Genomic DNA, 19,812 nt, shown 5'->3' with positions numbered 1-19,812 from the left:
TTATCTGAAGTAATTAACCAGCTAAGCACCCCCTCTCCATCTTCTACTCAAAGACAGGCTTTTTGAGCCGCCGAGCCCTACCTCAAATCTCAAATCCAGCATTCTTCTCTGTCAGAGCTTCAGCTCAAAGTTGAGCCACGTCGCTACCCGATCGAGGGTTCCCCTCATTCATCCATTAAGATTTCCGTTGTTTGCAACTTCCTTTGATCTCTCCTCCTGCCATTCCTTCCTAATTGTCCGAGCTCATCCTCTCCACAACACGGAGCGACGTTCGCTTTCCATGCGATCATCTTTGTCCTCTTCTCCTTCTCTCTCCCCAACCAATCACAGCAGATGGCCCCGCCCCTCCCTGAGCCTGGTTCTGTTGGAGGTTTCTTCCTGTTAAAAGGGCGTTTTTCCTTCCCACTGTCACCAAAGTGTTTGCTCATAGGGGGTCATATGATTGTTGGGTTTTTCTCTAGACATCATTGCAGGGTCTTGAGGCGTTTGTCACTGTGGCTCGGTGCTGTATAAATAAGTCGAATCGAAAATCAAATTATTCCGCTGACGTCTTCGACCTTCGTATCGCACAGTTATTACTGCTTCTAGGGGATGCCTTCTTTGGGGATCTGCCAGGCCCGGGAACTGTCGCCAGGCCCCTTCGTGGCCTTCCCCAAACCGCAGCTCAATTAATGTCCAAGCATTCACCTTTACCTACTAAAAAGCTGCCAAACCTAAAATGAGGACGTGGGTCCAGCTAGTGAATTGGAGATTATGTATCGGAATTTCAGAAGCGGGACCACGCCTCCAAACACGCTCCTTCCGGATGTCATCTATATAGGTTCCCCTCAGTTCTGCAAACTGTTCATTCTCGTTTACGTGACCCACCCTCCCTCCCTCCTTGTTCTCAATTCTTTAACTCCTTCACTCCTATTTAGTACATGGGGATCTGCCAGGCCCGGGAGCCGTCGCCAGTCCCCTTCGAGGCCTTCCCAAACCGCAGCTCAATTAATGTCCAAGCTTCACCCACTAAAACGCTGCCAAACCTAAAATGAGGACATGGGCCTAGCTAGTGAATGGCCCACAATAATTATTTTATCTGAGCTGAGCACTAAGTCAGATAAAAAGTCCCGGAAATCAGACAGAAACTCTGTGTAAGGCCCAGGTGGACAATAGATGATAATAAATAAAACTGGTTTTTGAGTTTTACAGCTGTGGTGGACAAGACTAACCATCAGGCTTTCAAATGAATTAAAAGTCTGTCTGGGTCTTTGGTTAATAAGCTTGAGTGGACGATTGATGCCAAACCCTTCTGGATTCTGATGATTACTATGACTGAGGGACATTCATTCATCTAAATTAACATTATGTTGAAACCAGGTTTCTGTAAGGCAGACTAAATCAGTTTATTGATCAATTGTTAATTTATGTACTAACAGGGACTTAACGGGAGACCAAATATTAATCCAGATTTGACTGTTTTACTCTTTGGTGCAGTCATGGATACTGTATTGTTCTTTCTTTGTGATTTCTTTATGTTTAAATCATTTTTTCCGGATTTTTGGTGATTTGGGAGTAGACATAGTCTTTAAGGGGATTTTGGAGGGATAAGGGATAGAGAGAAGCTGCAGACAGCTCTGTAAGACTCTGTCGCTTTTCTGGTAAAGATGTTGGACAAATCAGTTCATCTGTTTGAAGCACCTCTTGCACCTCTAGTTCTTCGGCATCTCTGGCTCCACACTCATAATCCAAACATTGATTGGTCACATAACAGCATTTCTGGTTAGATCACATGGCATCAACCCAACTGCATAAAATCTGCATCGCCACCCTTATTCTCTTTCACCTCCTGCCGAACCACCAACTGATGTGAAACTTTCAAAATGTTTTCAGTTCAGGTATAGTGACAGCACAGGGAGGATTAAATTCATGAATTTAGTTATTCATCTACATCAGCAGGGGGTCTGGAGCAGATTGCAGTTGTGTTTTCAGGCAGCTTCAGTCTTTATTTTGAGTAAAAATGTGCATTGACATTTGAAAACAGGGTCCTTTGTCATATGTCTGCTGTAGCCATCATGTAATTTGCCCATTTCCTCCTTTCTTCCCATCCAGCTTCACCTGCAGCCCAGCTCTTCGGCTCTTCTCTCTCAGTCTAACGTTGGGGCTCTGTTGAAGGAACTGGCTGATGTAGAGAGGCTTCTGAAGGATGTGGACCTGCTTTCTAGTCTGGCTCGCCTGCTGCCCAAAGGAGCCTGTGCTGGTCGAACTCCAGCATCGCCAGCAAACACAACATGGCCTCTCAATGCCACCACATGGGGCCCCAACACAACTGACATTCCCGGAGAGGGTGATGAAGGAGGAGAGGAAGGTGGAGGAGCAGGAAGTGGGAAAGGGAAGAAGGAAACGGAGAATCCTCATTCTCAGTTTTCAGCATTTGTACAGTTATGGGCTGGACTGCAGCCCATTCTGTGTGGGAATAACAGGTGGGTATGACGAAAACTGTCTTTAATTGTATGAGGAATGCTTTTGTCATGTTGTTTTAAATGAACATACATTTAAAGAAGTGCCCACGTGTTTAGACTACTCCTTTTTACAAAAAAGCTATCCAACAGAAGAGAAACAGAAGCAGCCACAGGTTTTATCTTTATATGAACAATGGTCAGAGTACAAAGTATATGCAATGAGTAACCTCCTCCTCAGCTTCTCAACATAATAAAGTTCTAGCACATAAATTAAATACCAATCACATCAAGAATATAAGAACAGAGAGATTGTTAACAGCTTAAATGGGAAGAAATTAAAATACCAAAATACCTGGATATCAGCATCAGCAAGAATGTCAATTAACTGTTTGTGAAAGTGAAATAAGAGGATTACTAGACTTGTAGACAGTAAACTGTGTGGAATTAAATGAACTACAACTGAGCTCTAAAAGGTTAAACACTTTCTAACATTCACACACACTCATACTCTGATGGATGCATGGGAGAGCACCTTGGGGTTAGTATCTTGCCCAAAGATATTTAACATGCAGACTGGAGAAGCCAGGGATCAAACCACCAACCTTCCCATTAGTAGATGACCTGCTGGATCTCCTGAGCTACAGCTGCCCCACCTCTAACTGATATAATTGTTGTAAATCAAAGAAATTATTGCTAAAACCACAAAATACTATGATAATAAAAAAAACATTTAATTATTTTCAAACTACTCTGCTGTCCATGCACTCTATCGGCATACCGTTCTTTATGTAGTAAACAAAGAAAGTGTGAAATATCTCAAAACATGCTTTATATTTTAGATTCTTCTAAATAGCCAACCTTTGCTTTGATTACTGCTTTGCACTGTGGCATTTATCTGGGCTCTAATCTGAGCTGTTAACTTGTGATTTCTGAGGCTGGTGACTGATGAATGTGTCCTCAGCAGCAGAGGGACTCTTGGTCTTCCCTTCCTGGGGCGTCCTCATGTCAGACAGTTTCATCGTAGAGCTTGATGATTTTTGCGACTCCACTTGGGGACACATTCAAAGTTTTAGCAACTTTTTGACTGACTGACTTTCAGTCCTTAAAGTAATGATGGACTGTTGTTTCTTTTTACTTAGCTGATTGGTTCTTGCCATAATATGAATTCTAACAGTTGTCAAATAGCGCTGTCAGCTGTGTCCCAACCTGACTGCTGCACAAAACAACTGATGGGCCCAGTGGCATTAAGAAGGCAATAAATGAACAAATGGACCCTGACAGGCACACCTGTGAGGTGACTACATCATGAAGCTCACTGAGAGAAGGCCGAGGGTTTGCAGCGCTGTCAACAAGACGAATGGTGGAATCTAAAATATAAACATATTTAGAGTTATTTATCATTTTTTCTTTGCTTCCATATATCTGGCTTCATCTATTTGATGTCTTCAGTTTGTATCTACAATGTAGGAAGGGTAGTAAAAATAAAGAAAAAACATTCAATGAGTAGGTGTGTCCAACTTTTTACCTGTAGTGTATAACCTAGAAGATACAGATCAAATTCCAAAGTACTGTCAGTTATAGTAGGGCTGTCTTGGTCGACACGCCTCTACAATGTTCCATGGAGATCAGGGGTGGTAGCTCTGGATTGGCAGACCTGGTGGTGGTTTCCATCTTCAAAGAAAGGGATCGAACGGTGTGTTCCCACTACAGGGGAGTCACACCCCTCAGCCTCCCTGGGAAAGTCTATGCCAGGGTGCTGGAAAGGAGAGTCTGTCCGTTAGTCGAACCTCGGATACAGGAGGAACAATGTGGTTTTCGTCCTGGTTGTGGAACACTGGACCAGCTCTTTACCCTCTCAAGGATACTTGAGGGTGCATGGGAGTTTGCAAACCAGTCTACATGTGTTTCGTGGACTTGTAGAAGGCATTTGACCGTGTCCCTCGGACTGTCCTGTGGGAGGTGCTCCGAGAATATGGGGTGTCTGGCCCATTGCTACGGGCCATTCGATCCTTATACAACCGTTGCAAGAGCTTGGTCCAACATAACCGACAATAAGTCGGACTCGTTCCTGGTGGGTGATGGGCTCCGCCAGGGCTGCCCTTTGTCACCGATTCTGTTCGTAATTTTTGTGGACAGAATTTCTAGGCGCAGCCAAGTGGCCGAAGGCTTCACTTGATTGGTCTCAGAATCTCATCTCTTTGAGTGATGGCCTCCAGCTCGCAGTGGAACGGTTCACAGCTGAGTGTGAAGCAGTGGGAATCAGATGAGACACGCATCCAGTTCAGCCATCCGGGAGGGACTCAGAGTAGAGCAGCTCCTCTGCATCGAAAGGAGTCAGTTGAGGTGGTTCGGGCATCTGACAAGGACACTGCCTGGACGCCTCCTGGGTGAGGTGTTCCGGGCATGTCCCATTGGGATGATGCCCTGGGGCAGACCCAGGACGTGCTGGAGAGATTATATCTCTCGGCTAGCCTGGGAATGCCTTGGTGTTCCCCCAGACAAGCCGCAGGAGGTGGTGGAGGAGAGGGAGGTCTTGGCTTCTCTGCATAGGCTGCTGCCCCCGCAACCCTGCCCCAGATAAGCGGAAGAAAATGGATAGATGTTACTTAGCAGTACAGTCTGTGCTCTTTAACCATAGATCTTGTTGCAGGATAATTGAACCGGAGGCTTTGAAGCAGGGAAACATGAGCTCTCTGGGATTCACCAGCAAAGAACAAAGGAATTTGGGCCTACTGGTTCACTTGATGACTACAAATCCCAAGATCCTCTACTCTCCTATTGGCTCCCAGGTGGACAAAGTGATTCAGAAGGCATGTAAACAGCACTCTCTTTCGTGTATATGTACAAACAGATTTGCATTATCAATCAAGTATGAACAAAGCTTTTGTCATAACCAGCAAAAATACACTGTCCAAGCTATTAGTGTGTTTTCTTCCAAAACACTGGGAGGCAGAATGGACTGAATGAGTATTATGTAGATCACCACCATCTAATTTTTAACCCTAACCTGATACAATGTTCATTCAGAACATTTTCAATGTGTTTGTGCAACATGATCTGTGCAACACTCCATAATGACAAAGCAAAAGATGTTTCCATTCACTTAGAATTGTTGAAAAAAAGGCTGATATTTTGCATTCATACTATTAATACTTGGATATGACTGCGCTCTGTTGTCTGTGAAATGCTTTTAGAATTGGATTGGAGTCCACCTGTCATAGAACATAATTGAAAAGGCCAGTGAGACAGGGCTGTGTCCAAGCACAGATCTGGGGAAAAATATATTTAGGATGTTTAAGACCACGGTACCCTCCACTACTGTAAGAACTGTGTTACTGTATTGGAAGAAGAAGAAATATAATAGAAGACATTTTATTTATAGATATACATATATTTGTTTATACAGATTCATACAGATTGTAATGAAAAACTAATGTGTTCACTTTTTTCTTTAAAGGCCAATGAGACATTTGCATTTGTTGGGAATGTGACACATTACACCCGGGTGTGGCTCAATATCTCCTCCCAGCTCAGGAATTTCCTGGAGGAGGGCCAGTTCCACAAGCACCTGGTGTGGCTGCAGCAGGTACATTTACAAAAGATCCCACTGACATGACGCTGCAGTACTGTCTGTGCTGTAACATTTTCCCTTTACATCCATCTTTTCCTAGAATTAGATTTTGAGTCAGGAGCCTTTTAATTGTGCTCTGCTTCTGCTTCATTCATCTTGTTTTTCCTTGCTCAAGTTGTTCTCAGATCTTCAGCAGCACCCTGAGTTGATAAATGGCACAGACACTGAGCTAATGCAAAGTCTGATGGAAGGAAACTACAGTCTTCCCAACACTTCCACCTTGCTAGAACAGCTGGACACCATTGACAATGCTGCCTGTGGCTGGACACACTTTATGTCTAAGGTCAGCACAGTTTTTATCTTAAATTTTACAAAGATAAAACAATGCATCACTTCAAAAACTTAGTTTTGACCTTATAAAAAAGCAGTACTATAAATTCAGCCACATGACCACATGAAAGCAGCGGCCCAGGTTTGAGTCTGATCCATGTATGTCTTCCCTCCCCCTCTTGCTCCGCTTTTCTGTCTATCTCTACTATTGCTATCCAATAAAGGCAAAAAAATAAAAACACTTATGCATCCTGGATAACTATGCATAGTGTGGATATCGAGTTCAGAAGAGAAAAAGAGTTCTCATTAAGAAGAAAAATACAACAGATGATTTAAGAAGGGGCCTCCTGGGCACTGAATATGGAGCTGGGACAGGTTTGGACCATAATCCCAGAACCAACTGGTGGACATGGGAGGTGATCAGGCTCAAGAAAGTCTTACCTGGCTTCGTTAGCCAATGGGACTGCTGATGCAAAAACGTGGGTGTGGGAGGAGTTTGGGGACATAAAACAAGACTTTTGGTCAGCATCAAGGTGATTCTGGCAAACGACTCAGGAGGGGGATGCAGTGTTCCACTCGCAATATATAAAGTGGTCGCAGAACACAGAACAAGCTCTCTATCCTCCTGAGGTTATTTGAGGGTGTGTGGGAGTTGTACAGTTGTCATCACGTCCCACGGGGTCAGCCCTGGGGTGTCTGGCCTGTTGCTGTGGGCCATTTGCTCCCTCTACCACTGCAGCGCGAGCTTGAACCATATTGTTGGCAATAAGTAGGACTCAGTGAGTGTTGAACCGTGCCAGTTCTGCCCTTGGTCACCAGTTTTGTTCATAGTTTTATGGACACATTATCTAGCCCTAGCAGGTGATGGAGGCTCTTGGGGTCTTGTTCATGAGGTCACAGATACAAGTGGTGGAAATTAGTTTCTTTCAAAGGGTGGCTGGGTTCTTCCCTTAGAGATAAGGTGAGATGTTTGTTCATCCGAGGGGGACTTGGAGTAAAGCCTCTGCTCCTCAACATCAGAAGGAGTCCTACTTGATGCCTCCTAGCCCAGGTGTTTCAGGCATATCGTACTGGGATGAGGCACCAGGCCATACCCAGGATATGCTGGAGAGATTATATCTGTCAGTTGACCAATGCAGTGTCCCTCTGGCTATGCTGGAAGAGGTGGTCAGGGTGAGGGAAGTCTGGGCTTCTCTGCAAAGACTGCTGCTCCTGCGAGCCAAACCTGAATGCAGGGCTGCAATAATAATGACAACAATATTCATTTTTATCTGCTTCACAACAACAACAACAAAGAAATAATCTTTCTTTATTAATGTTACTTATAGAGTGGGGTCATTATAAGACAAGTGACTGCTATCAGCTTATAGCTACGTCTTTCTTTTTCTGTTTAATCACGTACCAGTATTTCAAATGTTTGGATTACACATGAAAACACGACTGGTATGCTGGTTTGATATTCACGTGAATTAACTTCTTTTTTTGCTTGCTTGATTCCGGTGTCAGTCACAACAATCATGGATGACTCTTTGTGTTTATATTTTATTAAAATTGTTATTAGGAATCCACAGATAAATGCAAAGTCATTGCATTAAATCACACTGAGAAGTTTTTACATTCTATTTAATATCTTTGGACTTTGTAGAGAAAACAGAGACAACAACACACGATCCTACTGCGTGCTGTAAATATGTAAAGACTTTAATAAGCTCATATGATGGTTTCATCTTGGTGCTAAAACACCAACAGCCTTCTGCAGTAAAACATGATTTGAGTAGAATAGAATAGAATAATCCTTTAATTGTCCCACAAGGGGAAATGTGGTTGTAACAGCTGCAAAAAACAAAACAAAAAACCCACACATGTACAAACAGAACAGGACACAGGACAGACACACACAATTTTCACATATTTGCATCATGGACAATAGTTACCAAACAGAGCACTGTACAGTTCTTAAAATTAAAGTACAGATAAGTGGCAAACCCAGGTGTGTGTCTTTTACTTGTGTTTACAGGTCAGTGTTGATGTCTTCAAGGGCTTTCCTGATGAAGACAGCATTGTCAACTACACCCTGAATCAGGCTTACCGGGACAACGTTTCTGTGTTTGCCAGTGAGTCGCCTTTGCATGTCCGACTGTAATCATAGTATCTAATGCATTTAAAGTGCAGGAGTGAGGTGGACATGCTCTAGATTTTCACAATGTCCTGTTTGTGCTTTGCTTGCAAAAAGGTCACTTGCGTACCCACAGACCTTAGACTGCTTCCAGCTAGAGGTCAGCTGACAGGAGTCAGCTGACTTCCCTTTGGGCATATCTCATTCCACTGAAGAAGCTTCAGTTCTAAAACCAATCGCTCCCAGATTATTTGCCGTAGTGAGAGTTGTCCATTATGAGGGTCGTTGACCCCCTAATGATCCTCTAACTAATCACATGAGCCAAGGTGTGAAAACGAATGTAGGTCACAATCACCATTGTGGACCCACTGTGAAACCTGGCCCCACCCAATCGTGTGATTTCTGAGGTCAAAAGGCCCAGGATGTGAGTGGGCGTTAAGGCATCTGGGAAGGATCTCAAAACGTATATGAGTGTGCCCCACACTGCTCCCCCTGGTGGATACACATGACATTACCACTTGATTTCCTAATTGCCGTTTAGGGGCGTTACTACTCATGGTTGCATCATTCACATCACAGGCGGGGATATCACTGCGCTCACCCATCAACCAGCAATCAGTCAGGATTCCTCACAGTCCTGTCAGGGATGAGGCAGCTGTTTCAAGTTTCTGTTTCTATATTATTCAGTCTTTCATAATCAAATGAAGCATATTAAATGCCCACATCAGAGTTTTGATGCAAAATTAGATTTTCTTTACCATTCTAATGTTTTCTTTCCCCAGGTGTGATTTTCCAGACTAATAAAGATGGCTCCCTTCCACCACATGTTATGTACAAAATCAGACAAAATTCCAGCTTAACAGAGAAGACCAATGAAATCAGGAGGGCCTACTGGCGCCCTGGCCCCAACACTGGGGGGAAATTCTATTTCCTGTATGGCTTTGTTTGGATCCAAGGTAAGGAACTGAAATTCACTTACCTCCCCAGTGCTGAGCTTTTGATTGTTTGATTTGTTTCCCTCAGTGGTTGGAATGAGAATTCTCAGTCTTGTGTGGTTTTTGAACAGTATGTAGATCAACGGTTTTATGCACAGGACCCAAGGGGTGACGCACTGATATCAGTGCAGTTTCATTTGTTTTTATGAAGTAAAGGTAACATGCTTACCTTCCTTGTGTCAGATTGGCACCCTGTCCAGGATGTACCCTGCCTCTTGCCCTGTGGCAGCTGGGATGGGTTTCAAGCCCCCTGCAACCCTGACCTGGATAAGCAGAAGGGGATGGATTGATGGAACGTGCTTACAAAGCTGCAGCAGTAGCCTTTTCTAACTACAAATCATATTTTATTTAGGTTGCTGAAAGCAGGGAAGCCACTCAACTGACACAGAATATTGAATGATGAAATCAGAGTGATAGACGTGTCTGAAGACAGCCAACGCATGTAAGGCTGTTTAGCCAGGAGAGGTCACAGGCTCTGACAGGGTTGGATCATTATAAAAAGACTACAAATCAAACTTTCACGGTCACGTGTGTGGGAATGGAAGGAGAGGACCCAAATGCAGGACTCACGGGTTTATAAGTCAGACGACTTCCACCTCAGCTCTTCCTCCAGAAAGGAGAGTGGTGCCTGCTCCTGCTCGTAGAAGTCTTCATGGGTCTCATCAGGCTATAGCATAGAATGAAATTACAATAGACTTTTATTGGATGTCATTCCTATGAAAACTGGTCACACTACAAGTGTGGTAGCTCTTTAAGGGTCTGTGGTCTTTATTACTGCAGTTTATGTTAAAAGGAAACAGTTGTTTTAAGTTATTAGAATATTTCTACTTCAGTTCATCATCAGCCTGTTTAAAAAATGAGCTTTTAGCTGCTCTCTGTTTATTACCCTCATTCATAACTGAGTACAAGTCACGTGCTGATGTGTAAGCCTGCAGAAGACAGCAAATATATATATATACATATATATAATTGAGTCCCTTATATTTTATAATGTTCTAGCTCACTCTTTCTCCATATTTATGTCGAATATTGTCACTGAGTTTCCCATGAAAAATGTTTGAGCATAAATATAAAATAAAGGTTATATAATTCTACTGTATTTTATATTTCATCACGTGAATTAAAAAAAATCTTAATTTTTCTTAAAGTGATTAATTTGTAAATCAGTCTGACTCACAACATCCTTTATTACCCAAACCGTCACCATCAGCTGATATACAAGTATGTAACATGCACGCTGGAGAGAAATACGAACCCTGCCTCGATTTTTTTCTCTTTTCCAGATATGATAGAGAGAGCGATCATCAACACATTTGTGGGGCATGACGTGGTGGAGCCTGGCAACTACGTTCAGATGTTCCCCTATCCATGCTACACCAGAGACGAGTAAGGAACGGACTAACACGTAGCCCTGTACTTTATTTACTGTGATTCTGTTTATGTGATAATAATAAACAAAATAATGACACGTTACCATTAGAAAGTCGTGTAAAAAGAATGTCTTAAGCAGTTTGAAAAGCTCATTTAAACGTGACCAACGATCAGTTTGGATGAATATATTCCTCCATCATCACATCTGTCTGTTACTGTGATCATCAGCTCATACCCTGTGTTACTGTTGTCGTTGCAGTTTTCTCTTTGTGATTGAGCACATGATGCCTCTGTGTATGGTGATCTCTTGGGTTTACTCAGTGGCCATGATGATTCAGCATATTGTAGCTGAGAAAGAGCACAGGCTTAAAGAGGTGAGTGTTTGTTAGCGTGACTGGTCCACATGACAGCGTGCTCACTCAAAGATTATTGGGGATGGGAGCAAACAATTAGTTTTAAAACAAAGCAAAGATTGAAACTTTAAACAAACATTTGAAAAACAGGGCTTGTATTTACAAAAAACATACAGTGCAGCTCAGTGATAGAATCGCTCGCAGCATTTCATGCATGTCAACACCCCCCAAACAAGTCCAGCTTATTGCTGGTAATGTGGACCAGTGTCTCACAACAGTTGGACAGGGATGGACAGTGATTTCAGTAATGGGCCCAAGCACTCATGTACCTGAGGGACATGATCGAATGTCTCCATGTCCACACCCACCCTAAATAGATAAGAAGATAAAGAGCTGGTCCAGTGTTCTGCAACCAGGACAATAACTGCATGGTTCCTCCGGGATCTGAAGTCTGATAAGTAGACGAACTTTCCTGACCAGATCCCAGATGAAGCGACTCTCTCCTCCCCTGGTAGAAACCCGTCATACAAGCAGCAAGCTGAGGGAATACAAGGATACTCACCCTGCCTGTTACCTCTCACCAAGACCAGTGGAATAAATGTGCACGAGCAAGCAGCTGCAAAGAGTCACCAGTGAACTGCTCCCAGTATGTGTGCAGCTGTGTGGCTCCTTTATTTTTCCTTTAGTGTTGAAAAGCAGGGTTGCTCCAAAATCCATGGCAACATTGTTTCACGCTGTACATCAGCGTGCGGCCTTAGTGTTGCTCTTTGCTGCCTCCTCTCAGGCTACTGCGACCACGCCAGCCTTAAAAACACAAACATGGGTCCATGTTCTGCTTAGTAAACTTATTTCTGGATTTTGTGCCACTTTTTACATTTTCACATTTTTAATGATAAGATTATAATGGTTTTTTTTACATTGATTAATACCTTACACCAAATATCGTATTTCCCGGACTACAAAGCGCACCTGAATATTAGCCGCACAAGCTAAAATCAGGGGGAAATCCTGTTTTGTACATACATTAGCTGCACCTGACTAAAAGCCGCAGGTGTTTCAATGTTGACTTATCATATGTAAGAGAATATGCACAAAGGGAATTGTCAGGAAAGAGATGGCTGTTTGGAGACACGCCCCTTTTATTAATATTTTGAAAACAAGTTATGGGTACATATTTGCATAACTTTTTAGGTATATGTACAAGTAGCAGTAATTACAAGTACGAAGCATGTACTGTGCTTCATAAATGAGTAAGAAATGTAGTACATAACAATAACCTACAGCACACCAGAAAAATAGATCCGGCCTACCTTTTAGGCTCAGGTGCAGCGACACGGCTTTAACAAGAAGAAAAGTCAGTCATTCACCACCATCTTTCTCTTCTTCCTGCGCACTAAAACCACCAAAGTCCTCTTCTCCAGTGTCGGATACGAACAGGCTCAGGATGGCTTCGTCATCCACTCTCAGCTTCTTTCCTTCGTTGTCACTTTCAAAACCAAAGAAATCCTCGTTGTCAGTGTCAGAGTCGAACACCCTCAGAAGGGCCGTGGCGGTGTCCTCCTCTCCATCATGCAGCAGTCCAGCCCTTCGAAATCCGTTGGTGATCGTGGATGTTTTCACACTTTTCCACGCTGTCAGAATCCACTGGTGGAGTTGAGCATAACTTGCTTTTTGCAAGTTTATCGCCGCTCATCATCCACGCCTCCCGCTGAACGCGTAGCGCTACTTTGAAGTTTGTTTTTTCGCGCTACTTCGTACGGCACTACGTTGCCTGGTGGACGGACATGTGACCAACATACCACTCTTGAACCCCGATACTGTGTGTCTGATCACATGCCCTTCCGCCAGGCAACATAGTGCCGTACAACAGCGGAACAAACAAAACAAATCGTCTTACGATATGACAAAAATCATGGACAATCCATAGAAAAGCCGCACCTGACTAAAAGCCGCAGGGTTCAAAGCTTGTGCAAAAAGTAGCGGCTTATAGCCCGACAATTACGGTACATATTATATGTTAACTTGTTGAATGGAATTAAATTTTATAAAACAGTGTAAAAGTACTTTTACTGCTTAAGTACTTTTAAAACATGAGAAGTTTTATTCAATCTTACGCTGATAGGTTAATAAAAAAAAGACGAACTGCTGTTTCTCCCGGCAGTCAGGGACTCGTCATCACTTTCCTCCTGCTTACGGTGTCTCTGTCTGATCTTTGACTTCGGTTTATCGTACACTCGCTCACACGTCTCAGTGTGCGACAAATCCTCTCTGGGCACCAGCATAACTCAGTGGGCGACCATATGACACATGGACACAAGGCAGCAGCCTGGGCTCTCTCTGCTCACCTGTCTGTCGTCACTACTGGTGTCAAATAAAGACAAAATACCAAAAAACAGGGGGCGATCGTGGCTCAAGAGTTGGGCGTTCGTCTTGTAATCGGAAGGTTGCCGGTTCGAGCCCCGGCTCCAACAGTCTCGGTCGTTGTGTCCTTGGACAAGACACTTCACCCGTTGCCTACTGGTGGTGGTCAGAGGGCCCGGTGGCGCCAGTGTCCGGCAGCCTCGCCTCTGTCAGTGCGCCCCAGGGTGGCTGTGGCTGCAATGTAGCTGCCATCACCAGTGTGTGAATGTGTGGATGACTGAACGTGTAAAGCGCTTTGGGGTCCTTAGGGACGAGTAAAGTGCTATACAAATACAGGCCATTTACCAAAAAAACAACATTAAAAAACCAAAAACGCTCTGTGCAGACTGATCATGATGATGATCTGTCTTTATTTGCTTTGTTGTGAAGCAAACAATCCCTGCAGCATAAGTCGGGGCCCAAAACCAAAAGCCACCAGTGGAAATATGTAGAGAATGACCCAGAATTTACTTCAGCTTAGTGAAATACACTTGGACATTATCCTGAACTCTGTGTGTGTTACATTAAAAGACCTCAAAGTGCTGCAGGTGTGTGTGAGTGGGTAAACGTGGGTTATAGTGGTCACTAGAAAAATAACACCACTCCCATTACTTCACAAAATTCACTTTCACAAATTTTCCAAATTTATCATTAAAAAATAAGGATGTGTGTGAAACAATGAGTGACGGAACAAAGTTTCTCAGTCTGGAAAAGGTCAGAAAGCCGTTTCCAAAGTTGTGGGACTCCAGCGAACCACAAATGCCAGAAACACACAATAGTGGTGAACAGTGTTGGTCAAGTTACTTGAAAAAAGTAATCAGATTACAGTAACGCAGTAACGCATTACTTGTAACGCGTTACTGCCCATCTCTGGTGGTGACCCCTCCCGGGAGGAGCCGACCAACCAGAGTTAACCCTGTTTTTCTGTCTCAGGACCTGAAGACTTGCTGTGGTAAACGGAAACAGGATTTCTGCCGTCTGCCAAAACATCCAATAAGGAAAATGTCTGTCCATCTGTTTGTGACCTCAAGCTGAAGCACGCTTCAGCAGGACAATGATCCAAAACACAGCAGCAAGTCCACCTCTGGATGGTCTAAGAAACACAACTCTGACCTGACTGAGATGCTCAAAAACCCTCCAGTGTGGCTGAGTTACAACAATTCTGCAAAGACGAGCCAAAATTCCTCCACAGAGTGTAAAACACTCACTGCCAGTTATCACAAACACCTGAGTGCAGTTGTTGCTGCTGAGGCCCAACCAGGTTTAGGGGCCGTGTAGCTTTGGGGGTTTTGTCCACTTATTCATAAATACTTTTATTTAGAAACTGCATTTTGTGTTTAGTGTGTTGTATAAGGGTCAAAGACTTTTTCACACTACTGTGCATACTTGCAAGTAACCATAGTGTCTCTGTCTCAGGTGATGAAGATGATGGGTCTGAACAATGCAGTCCACTGGGTGGCGTGGTTCATCACGGGCTTTGTCCAGCTGTCCATCTCCGTCACTGCTCTCACGGCCATTTTAAAGTACGGCCGGGTGTTGCTCCACAGCGATCCCTTCATCATCTGGCTGTTCCTTACCATCTATGCCGTGGCTACTATCATGTTCTGGTAAGACTTTGTAAATTCCTCACTTCTGGCTCAATGCCTCAGTGTGCACAGCTTCACGGATAATGTTTAGTACAGTTCAGAATAGGAAGGGGATACTCTCACCACAGGGTCAAAGGTCAGTTTTGCCCAGACCTCCAATATATCTACTGGTGTGCATGAGATAAACTGCTGAATTTATGAATTGAAATGCTATGTGAATATAGCTTGTAAAGCATGGTGCATTTAAGCCTAGAAAAATAAAACTCATTGAAAACAATTAGGTTAGTTAGCATTTATCGGTACAGTGGAGAACGCATAATTTAATTTTTACCTCTGACAGCAGTTTGATAAAATTAAGCACTTCCTTCCTACAATCTGCAATCAAATCTTATTTGATACTCGCTGGTCATTCTCACTTAAACAAAAGAGTGAATGAACTTTAACATGTGTAAGTCTGGCAGTGTTTTCATTAGTTACAAGAAGCACTCTGAGCACAAACCTCCACCAAGGCAGCTCACTCTTTAGGTTTCAGGGAACAAGATTATAATATGCATTTATTATTTTTACTTTATTCTTTTAAAGAATACTTTAAGACATTTGCAGTGCATGAAGAGTGCAGGCGTTTGTTATTTGTCCTGTTGAAACCCACTTATACTATTTTATTATTTATTTATGTAGCAAGTACATGTGTAGCATTCATTACACATTTAAATGTTTCGTTGACCTTGACGAAGAGGTCAGACGTCAAATGATATTTAAATATTAATTAGATATTTTCTATTTGTTGACAATACACACGACTGTGAATATAAACTCTCCACCCATTTAACGTTTCATTTTAATTGATTCAGGACTTATCGAGGCATCATGTTTACAGACATAATGACAGGATGAGATGCATGCAAACTCTACCAGGGAGGTACTTCATTACCTGAAGTAACTTTATTACCATATACCAAATAAAATGTCCATCCTTCCTGCGAGCAGTCTTTATCCTCGGGTCCTCTGCCAGAGGCCTGGGAGCTTGAGGGTCCTGTGCAGTATCTTTGCTGTTCCTGGGCTCTGCTGAGGCCACGCTCCCTGTTGGGGATCACTGCCCTGAGCGCTCCGATTAGGACTGGAGACCTTCACCCTCCAAAACTTCTATTCAGTTTTATTTATACGGCAACAACAGTCGCCTCAAAGTGCTTTATATTGTAAGGCAGACCCTACAATAATACAAAGAACACAGAAAATCCCAACAGTTAGATGACCCCTGTGAGTAAGTGCTTTGGCGACGGTGGGAAGGAAAAACTCCCTATTAACAGGAAGAAACCTCCAGCAGAACCAGGCTCAGGGAGGAACTCACATCTGCTGCTATTCGATGGGGATGAGGGGAGGAAGACAGGACGAAGACATGATATAGAAGCGAGACAGAGATTAATAATAACTAAATGCAGGGAGGAATGAGAAAGGTGACTTAAGAAGAAACACCCAGTGCATCATGGGAATCCTCCAGCAGCCTACACCTATTGCAGCATAACTAAGGGAGGATCCAGGGTCACCTGGTCCAGCCCTAACTATATGCTTTATCAAAAAGGAAAGTTTGAAGCCTAATCTTGAAAGTAGAGATAGTGTCTGTCTCCTGAATCCAAACTGGAAGCTGGTTCCACAGAAGAGGGGCCTGAAAACTGAAGGCTCTGCCTCCCATTCTACTTTTAAATACTCTAGGAACAACAAGTAGGCCTGCAGAGTGAGAGCGAAGTGCTCTAATGGGGTGATATGGTACTACAAGGTCATTAAGATAAGATGGGGCCTGATTATTTAAGACCTTGTATGTAGGGTCTACCTTACAAGGCGCCTTGAGGTGGCTGTTGTTGTGTTTTGGCACTACATGTAGACTGACTGGGCTCCCAGTTGGATTTTTGCAAAAAGGTGGTGTTCCCACCAGGGAAGAGTTGCTGTCCCAAGTGGAGGAATTGAAGTATCTTGGCGTCTGTGATGGAAAACAAAAGATTGACGGATAGATTGGGGCCATTTTTGCATGTAGTCCTACCTGGAGGAGGCTCAGGGCACGCTGGAGAAATGTCCCTCCAATGGCCCGATAATCCCCTCAGTGTTTCCTGAGATGAGATAGACGAGGTTTCTGGGGTGAGTTAGGTCTGTGTTTCTCTTGTTAGGCTGCTGTCCTTGAGACATGGTTATTCATGGACGGATGGATGGATACTAAGCTGTCAGTATGTCAGTGTAAGAGGAGTTTGTAGTCAGCCTCCTGTGGTCAGGACTTTTGGTTCTCAATGGCTTTTTTTCGATCAGTGCTGGAGGTTTCTGCCAGACATGGAAAACCTGGTGTCTTGAGTTTTAATGTTAGTGAACATTGAGTGATGATTATTTTTGTAAAATTGTGAACCTTGTCTTTATATTTAGTGATTTTGCTGCACATCTCATTGTATTTTAAAAACTTGTGGAATATGTCATGAAACAAATGAAGCGTACCTTTTTTTCCCAGTTTCCTGGTGTCAGTAATCTACTCCAAAGCTAAGCTGGCTTCTGCCTGCGGAGGAATCATCTATTTCCTCAGCTATGTGCCCTATATGTATGTGGCCATTAGGGAGGAGGTGGCTCACGACAAGATCACTGCCTTCGAGAAATGCATTGCTGTAAGGCATTTTACATGTTTTTCCTTTTTCACCAATCAAAACTCTTTGAATTTGTGGTGCGTTGGTAAAATGTTCTTTATCTGTTGTTCTGTGAAATCAGATAATCCACATTGTTTCCTTCTCTTTTAGTCTCTGATGTCTACCACAGCTTTTGGCCTTGGTTCCAAGTATTTTGCTCTATACGAGGTAGCAGGTGTTGGCATTCAGTGGCAGACCATAAGCCAGTCACCTGTAGAAGGCGATGACTTTAACCTCGGTCTCTCCATGATGATGCTCATCATTGATGCTGGCGTGTACGGTGTGCTGACCTGGTACATAGAGGCTGTGCATCCAGGTGTGAAATCCTTGCTCTCTCAGGTTTTCTCCCAACAAACGTTATTTAGGAATCTTCTGCTGATTAGATTTTCCCTAATTTTCCATTAGGAATGTATGGGCTGCCGCGCCCATGGTACTTCCCACTGCAGAGGTCCTACTGGTCTGGCAGTGGCCGTGTCGAGACCTGGGACTGGCCTTGGTGCGGAGGTGGAGCTGCCAGGCTCAGTGTGATGGAGGAGGATCAGGCTTGTGCGATGGACCACCGGAGGAATGGTAAAAACCAACAACATGGTGCTCGAGGACATATTCTGTCAATCAGCTTAAAAACACTGTAATACACACCATCCTAAACTTTAGTAGAAGGATAAATATTATTTATCCCTCCATAATATCATAATAATATTAAATATTATTATTTCCTTACACAGGAACCTTTCCAAGTTTGCATGTTTGACCAGGATTATGAATTTCCAGATTCCAATGTGACACACGAGACAGTTCAGTTCAAGATGACATGAAGCCACGCCCCTTTTATTTCCTTATTTGTCCCGAGTAAATAATAGTGCTGAGTTCAAATCGCCATGCAGAAACCACAGGGTCTCTCCCTGTTTCAAGCATGTGATTATTTGCCTCTCCTCTTAGTGCTTTTAACAAAAGAAGTGGAATTAACGATGGAGAAAAACTGAACACTTTTTAAATCGATATTTTTATAAATGTTTCCGATTTTGTTCTCACTGCTTTTTCTTCTGTGTCATTCCAACTCCAGAGGAGATCCGCGGGATAGAGGAGGAGCCCAACCACCTTCCCCTGGTGGTGTGTATAGACAAACTGACCAAGGTGTACAAGACAGGCAGTAAACTGGCCCTGAACAAACTGAGCCTCAACCTCCATGAAAACCAGGTGGTTTCCTTCTTGGGACACAATGGAGCTGGGAAGACGACTACAATGTGAGAGGCAGTGTGCAGCATGTAGTAATGGTTTTTATTGTGCAGCTCCGGCACTGGAGAGCTCAACGATTTACTCTTGCATGGTTTTTTAGATCACACTGAGACATGCAGGTTTTATAAGACTTATATATATAATGAAATATAAACATCCATGATCTGTTCCTAAATGTTCAGCCTGCTGTAGCTACACACAAACAAACAAAAAAAGAAGAAAATAAAAATATGATATTTTTTAAAGTTAATCATCACTAAGATATATTGGACCAAACAACATTTAAGCAACACATCCTGGTTAATGTATCACTGTGACCTGTAATCTCAACTGTATGTTCATAGGTCCATCCTGACAGGTTTGTTCCCGCCCACGTCTGGCTCTGCCACCATCTATGGCCACGATATCCGCACTGAGATGGAGCGTATTCGACAGAACCTCGGGATGTGTCCGCAGCACAACGTCCTGTTTGACAAGCTGAGTGTGGAGGAGCATCTGTGGTTCTACTCTAGGCTCAAAGGCATGGCTGAAGAAGACATCTGCAAGGAGATGGACAAGTCAGCTGCTTTTATTCAATTCAGTTTTATTTATGTAGCGCCAAATTACAACAGCAGTTGCCCAGAGGCACCTTGTATTGTAAGATAAAGAGCCTATCCTGAACCTTTATGGAAATTCAAACTGTGCATATGTAAAGGCACTGAGGTCACAGCACAGGCTTAATGCTGTTTAGTTGTTTGGGACTCATTAGGGTTTAAC

At 43.3% G+C, this 19,812-nt stretch overlaps 1 protein-coding gene across 2 annotated transcripts in view; it reads left to right on the top strand.

The window, feature by feature from the left end:
* The window catches only part of abca2 (ATP-binding cassette, sub-family A (ABC1), member 2), a 103,788-nt gene that overhangs the window by 45,549 nt on the left and 38,427 nt on the right, over positions 1-19,812 (top strand). For both annotated transcript variants that reach the window (XM_084946047.1, XM_084946046.1), the window contains exons 8-21: positions 2,092-2,462; positions 5,092-5,251; positions 5,899-6,027; positions 6,188-6,355; positions 8,360-8,456; positions 9,241-9,414; positions 10,737-10,839; positions 11,084-11,198; positions 14,994-15,184; positions 17,652-17,802; positions 17,932-18,136; positions 18,226-18,390; positions 18,884-19,064; positions 19,401-19,613. In XM_084946047.1, the coding sequence (XP_084802173.1) occupies positions 2,092-2,462; positions 5,092-5,251; positions 5,899-6,027; positions 6,188-6,355; positions 8,360-8,456; positions 9,241-9,414; positions 10,737-10,839; positions 11,084-11,198; positions 14,994-15,184; positions 17,652-17,802; positions 17,932-18,136; positions 18,226-18,390; positions 18,884-19,064; positions 19,401-19,613 (2,423 nt within the window). The remainder of the gene's footprint in view (positions 1-2,091; positions 2,463-5,091; positions 5,252-5,898; positions 6,028-6,187; positions 6,356-8,359; positions 8,457-9,240; positions 9,415-10,736; positions 10,840-11,083; positions 11,199-14,993; positions 15,185-17,651; positions 17,803-17,931; positions 18,137-18,225; positions 18,391-18,883; positions 19,065-19,400; positions 19,614-19,812) is intronic.

This window comes from Perissodus microlepis, chromosome 12, assembly GCF_051167445.1.
Source record: "Perissodus microlepis isolate ML-2025 ecotype Zambia chromosome 12, ASM5116744v1, whole genome shotgun sequence".
NCBI lineage: Eukaryota > Metazoa > Chordata > Actinopteri > Cichliformes > Cichlidae > Perissodus > Perissodus microlepis.
The sequence above is the reverse complement of the archived record's forward strand: the minus strand, read 5'-3'. Positions and strand labels throughout refer to the sequence as shown.